A 6,576-nucleotide genomic window follows, 5' to 3' on the forward strand; every position below is an offset into this window, starting at 1 on the left:
AAAAAGAAAGTGGTATTTACTGAGCATCTTCTCTGTGAAAAGCACTATGCCAAATGTGGAGGAAATAAACAAGGAGTGTGCAGTCTGACAACAGGGCTACGCACCCCGAATGCCCAGCAGGACCAACTCTAGTAACTGACACAGGAGACACACTGAGTCGTCAGCGGGTTGAAAGCAGAAAGAGACTGCATCCAACTGGAGATCACAGAGGGCTTCGGAAAACAGGAGGAATCTGAGCGGGCCCTTCCAGAATGAGGAGGGTTTCAACAGTAGAGATAAGACAGAAGAGCAGCGAGAGAGTGAATAGTTTACACAAAGTCACAGAAGACGTGAAGAAACAGAAAAATTCCACGTTTCAGTTTTGGCTCCTCTACTTTTCTAAGGGAAAAGTAGAGATTAGGCCAAAAATGTGTGACTGGAAGACTTGTATTTAATTCAACAAGAAGTAAACTTCCTTGAAAGACTTGTGAGCAAAATCATTACAGGATCGGTGCTGAACTTTGGGAAGAGCAATCTGGTAGCACTGTGTAGAGGATGAAGGCAGGAGAGAATAATGTCTTCAGGGCTCACTCTCTTCAAGCTCTGTTCAGTGCTTACTCCTGCCAACCACTCTCTCCTCCTTGAAACCTCCCTGTGCTTCTGCCATATAGCACCACCCTAACCTAGCCCCCAAACTTATCCTCTTCCCTTTTCCGTCATCTCTCAGGAGCTCAGCCTCACCTGTGACTCGAGGCAGATGCCCCCTCAGTCTCTCCCTACCCAGATCTCTTTCTTTCCTGCAGACATGCATCTCACCTGATATCCTGCTGGTGACCTGAACTCAACTGTTTGAAATAGAACCTGCCATCACCTTCCCCCTTCTCCTTTTCCTAGTTGTTAACTTATTATCATTACGCTACCCGTGTACTCTCTCAGGCTCAAAACCTTAATCATCTTTGAGTTTTCACTCTCCCCGTTCTTGTCCAGTCACCATGAAACTATGGCTTCCATGTTCCTGGACTGCCCCCTCTTTCTGCTCCCCTTGCCTGCCTTCATTCAGGCTATCATTTATGCCACGACTAATATCACAGATACCTGTAAGTCTTCTCTCATGCTCTAATTCATTCTAAAATCTACTGAGAGAGGAAGTGTTCAAGGAACCTGATGTAATGAATCGCTGTGGTATTTTAAAGCTCCTTGTACCAAGAGAACAGAGTCCAACTCCCAAGAATGGCATCCAAGGCACATCCATGATTTAGCTGCCACTTGACTTTACAGCCTTATCCCATGCTACTCCTCTTCACAAGCCTTCCTCTCCACACGAAGGACTGAGTGCTCATCATTTCCTGCAGAGTCCACTTTACCTTTTGCTCTTTGTTCACACTGTTCACCACCTTTCCCCCATTTCCACAAGATCAAAGCAATTAAGGTCCCTGTCAAATGCCATCGTTTCCCTGAAGCCGTCTGATTCTTCTATGGAATGCATCCTCTTTGTATTTCTTCTAAGGCATGTATAAAATTCTACTCTATATTTTATTTGTGCACATGTCTTCAACTTCATAGACTACAGTGTAGGAGGCAAATGTTGGGCTCAAGTCAGACTGACTAGATTCAAATCCTCATTCTACTTACTAGATATAGCCTCTGGGCTAGTGACTAAACTTCTCTATGTCTCAGTTTCCCCATCTGTAAAATGGGAAAAATAGCATTTATACATACTGAATGTTGATATTATGGTGATCAAATGATAAGCAATGTCTGTAAAGTAATAAACAATGCCTGGCATATCAAAAGCATGTGAAAAATGTTAGCTACTATTTTTACCATCATCATGATTGTTAAAGTGTTTTTTTCATATCTGTATCCTCTAGATGGTCTCAAACACAGAGAGCCCAACAACAGTCTACTGAATGACAAACTTCAGAGTACAAAAGCCCATCCTTTAGTTATTCCTGAGTCTCACCTAAGTTGAAACAGCCTCTTTCTCCCCCTCCAACTTACCTGGTGCAAAATTGTGTATCGTTCACGAAACAGCTCTGCTTTATCTCTTGCTGTCCCAAATAAATTTGGTGCAGGGTGGTTGGTCATTAATAAACTAGAAAAAAAAGAATATGTCTATTTATGACTATCATAATACACAAAGATAGATCAAAAATGAAAGACTATATACCTTCTGAAAAAAAATATACATCTGAAATTAGCTTAACCTCAATGGATGGCATACTTACGGAAGAAATTTTTTTCTTTCTGAATTGTACACAAAGCGTGGGATATCAAATGCTCCTATGATATTGAAGATATGATCTCTGAAAAACAACCCATAGGAACAAACCTGATTTACTAAAAAATAAGTATTCCAAGTGAACATGAAAACTTGCATTATAATCTTATGTCATACACATATACTTTCCACAGATCATGTACACAATTTTTTGTAGTGTCAAAATAATACAAAATGTCAAAGGTCCCTGTCAAATGCCATCGTTTCAAAATAATACAGCGTTTGTAGCCTGTATATTTTCCTCTCAGAGAAAAGAAAGCACTGCCAATACTCTCAAACAAACAAAAAATTTAATCTACTTCTAATTAATAATGTCATCTGTTGGAAAAGAACATTTATAATAAAATAGTGACATCTTAAAGAAATCTCTCCTAATATATACTACTTTTATAAGCTACAATATTATTTAAGGGTATAATTCATTTCCAACTATTTTTTAATCCAAAATATCATGCAAAAGTGATCCAGGAAAAGATGTAAACAGAAAAAAGAATTGCCCCCCAAATTCTGACTATATCAGAATATTGACACATATAGTGTCAGAGAAGGGCAATTCACAAAATAATTTACCTTCAGACACTTGTAATATAACCATGTTTCAATGAGGTTAAATAGCACTATTCTCAGCACTACTGCATAAATATTCCAATCTAAAAAAAAACTTCCCTAAAATTATATCTATTTCCCAAAATGAAAATGGTCAAAAAAACTTCATGCTCACCTGTTGGTAGCACCTAGTATAGAGAAGCAGAAAACCAGTGAACTTGAAGCAAGCCTTGATTCTAGGCACAGCACCAGGGTTTTCTAGTGGATCAGTCTCAGCAAGTTATTTAACTTACCCATGCTCCTTATGCATCTATAATAATGAGAGCCTCTTCCTTCTGCTATAATATAATGACTTTCTGACAATTGGAGTTGCAAAGATCATTTATAATTCAGTCCCCACTCAAACTCTATATTGGCTGACAGTAGCATGGCAGCCCACTCCAGTATTCTTGTTTGGAGAATCCCCATGGACAGAGGAGCCTAGAGGGCTGCAGTCTGTGGAGTTGCAAAGAGTCAGACACAACTGAGCGACTGAGCACAGCACAGCAGCATATGAACAGCTTGACAGAAACAATGGGTAACTTTAACGCCTACTTTAGGATGATAGTCCTTATACTTTGATACAATCATTTTGAATTTCTAATGAGGGATTTAGGAGCAAGTACTCTAGTATCTTAAACAATGAGTTGGCAAGGATAAAATTTAAATACCTTAATTTCTCTATTTTTGCAGCTCTAATAAGTTCTAATAGGAAAAAGATTAAAATTTTGGGATAGACATGTACATACTGCTATATTTTAAATAGATAACCAACAAAACCTATCGTATAGCAAAAAAAAAAAAAAGATTAAAACTACTGACCAAAAGGAGTAATGACTCCTTTCAATCATCTCCATTGCCCCAGTAGGAAAAAAAAATGTTAAAACTGTTTCTTTTCATTTTTCCCAGATGTTTTTGTTTCAGTTAAACCCTGTGAATTTGGAAAGAAGTATTACATTCAAAGGAGGAAAGGAAAGCGGTACACTTGGGAATAAAACCCAGAAAAATTACTGCCATATAAATTCCTAAGCTCTAACAGTATGAGACAGGGTAACAAGTCATAAAGCTAAGGTTCTACCCTCCTTGGCCATTCAGCATGTTACCTAAGTCCCGTCCCTGAACTTTTGGGACTCAGCCCTTTCCTAAGATAAAAAGTAAATTACACCTCTGAATAATCAATTCAATTCACCTGTAGCATATAAAATATTAAATCAGTTGGGTAAGTGGAAAAAGTCTGTCATGGTACAAACACATCAAAATCTCAAATCCTGAGATAAAAATAGTAAAGATGAGTCATGTAATATTGAGGTTTATAATGTAGTGAAGTGAAAGTCACTCAGTCGTGTGACTCTGTGACCCCACAGACTATAGCCTGCTAGGCTCCTCTGTCCATGGAATTCTCCAGGCCAGACTACTAGAGTGGGTAGCTATTCCCTTCTCCAGGCAATCTTTCCAACCCAGGGATCAAACCCAGGTCTCCCGCATTGCAGGCAGATTCTTTACCATCTGAGCCACCAGGGAAGCCCAATGATAGCTTATAATGTAGCTATCAACAAAAAGAAACACAAAGCAAGAACCACTGTAGAAATGGTGACCACTGGTTATTTTCCCAAGAAAATAATTTAAAATAAGCACTCAATAACACTTCTGTACAGGGAAAAAGTGAAATTTGTCCACATACATAGTTTCATCTACTGACTGACTGCATTCCTGGACTGCTGCTTCCACTACTGATCGTTCAATCATGTTTGATGACACTGAAAAGAGAAGTTCAAAGTCAAATTTTAAAAACAGGCATACAATTTAGTTCTCTCCACACATGGCTGTTTTTCCTTAAAATAATCTGTAAACACTAAACCCAAGATTCTCATTACATAGGTTTTAAGAGGAAAAAGCATGTTAGGTTAGAACAGTAACTAACAAAAGTCTTATCTCAAATATCTTAATTTTCTTCTCTCAAATACACTTATAATACCTTGATACACAGTCAAATGCCTCAGCTTTCTAAATATTGTTTAGCAATATACATTCAGGTATACAAATGCTTCTGTAAGCTCCTAGGTTAATATGGTTACATTAGTATAGCTTTTCATCACAACTGCTATGTTTCTTCCTTTTTGTGTGTGTGTGGCTGTGCTCCCACGGTATGCAGGATCCTAGTTCCCCATCAGGGATAGAACCTACGTCCCCTGCCCTAGAAGGCAGATTCTTAATCACTTGACCACCAGAGAAGTCCCCACAACTGCTATGTTTCAACAGGCACGAGAGTAACAGTAATAACAATAACTGCCACCATTTATTAAGCCCTTAGTAAACAAGTGACACTATACTCAGTACTTAACAAGCATTACTGGATAGATGTCTTATAAGACTGATGTTCAAGCCATGTCTTACAGGTGAGGAAAGCGCAACTCCAAGAGGTCAAATAACCTGCTGATGAACATAACTGGAAGGAGTAGAAAGCAACACAAACAAGAGCCTCTTTCCAGATTGGGTGCCCTTAACCACTGTGGTATGTTCTCAGGCAAAATGCCATCATGTGCCATTAATGTATACTAATTTTATAAAATTAATCATTTCTAAATTTTCAACTGTAAGGAAAATTTTAAAACAAAGATATATTTAAAATTCTGCCCTTAGAAAAAAAATAAAATAAAATTCTGTCCTTAGAAGTAAAAATGAGATATAATAGCAATTTCTCCTCTATCACAGAAAGTTTCCACCCATTTAACTGAAGAAACCGGCATCTGTACAACCTATGAGAGCAAGCCACACCCACCTCCCTTCTTCAGTGCTCTAGAAACTGGACATTTTTTCTAGGAGAAGAGCATTTCTCTTTTGTAGGTCCATGCTTATGGCAAAAGATTGAATATTTAACAAAAAGATCCCTCAAGAAAGGCTGAAGCAGGAAGGGAAAGTTATTCTCGCTCACTCTTTTTTTCCCTCAAACATTTAAAAATAACTAACTTGAGAAACCTGTATGCAGCTCAGGAAGCAACAGTTAGAACTGGACATGGAACAACAGACTGGTTCCAAATAGGAAAAGGAGTACATCAAGGCTGTATATTTTCACCCTGCTTATTTAACTTATATGCAGAGTACACCATGAGAAACACTGGGCTGGAAGAAGCACAAGCTGGAATCAAGATTGCCAGGAAAAATATCAATAACCTCAGATATGCAGATGACACCACTCTTATGGCAGGAAGTGAAGAACAACTAAACAGCCTCTTGATGAAAGTGAAAGAGGAGTGAAAAAGTTGGCTTAAAGGTCAACATTCAGAAGACTAAGATCATGGCATCTGGCCCCATCACTTCATGGCAAATAGATAGGGAAACAGTAAAAACTAGCTGACTTTATTTTGGGGGGCTCCAAAATCACTGCAGATGGTGACTGCAGCCATGAAATTAAAAGATGCTTACTCCTTGGAAGGAAAGTTATGACCAACCTAGACAGCATATTGAAAAGCAGAGACATTACTTTGCCAACAAAGGTCCATCTAGTCAAGGCTATGTTTTTTCCAGTAGTCATGTATGGATGTGAGAGTTGGACTATAAAGAAATCTGAGCACCAAAAAATTGATGCTTTTGAACTATGTGTTGGAGAAGATTCTTAAGAGTCCCTTGGACTGCAAGGAGATCCAACCAATCCATCCTAAAGGAGATCAGTCCTGAGTGTTCATTGGAAGGACTGATGTTGAAGCTGAAACTCCAATACTTTGGCCACCTGA

General features: G+C 38.5%; 1 protein-coding gene across 6 annotated transcripts in view; it reads right to left on the minus strand.

The window, feature by feature from the left end:
- Window positions 1-6,576, minus strand: part of POLE2 (polymerase (DNA directed), epsilon 2, accessory subunit) — a 32,733-nt gene that overhangs the window by 21,461 nt on the left and 4,696 nt on the right. For all 6 annotated transcript variants that reach the window (XM_010842236.1, XM_010842237.1, XM_010842235.1 and 3 more), the window contains exons 3-5: window positions 4,527-4,602; window positions 2,208-2,285; window positions 1,981-2,074 (exon numbers count right to left, since the gene is read on the minus strand). In XM_010842236.1, coding sequence (XP_010840538.1) covers window positions 1,981-2,074; window positions 2,208-2,285; window positions 4,527-4,602 — 248 coding nt within the window. The remainder of the gene's footprint in view (window positions 1-1,980; window positions 2,075-2,207; window positions 2,286-4,526; window positions 4,603-6,576) is intronic.

Source organism: Bison bison, unplaced genomic scaffold, assembly GCF_000754665.1.
Source record: "Bison bison bison isolate TAMUID 2011002044 unplaced genomic scaffold, Bison_UMD1.0 scf7180017864174, whole genome shotgun sequence".
Classification (NCBI taxonomy): domain Eukaryota; kingdom Metazoa; phylum Chordata; class Mammalia; order Artiodactyla; family Bovidae; genus Bison; species Bison bison.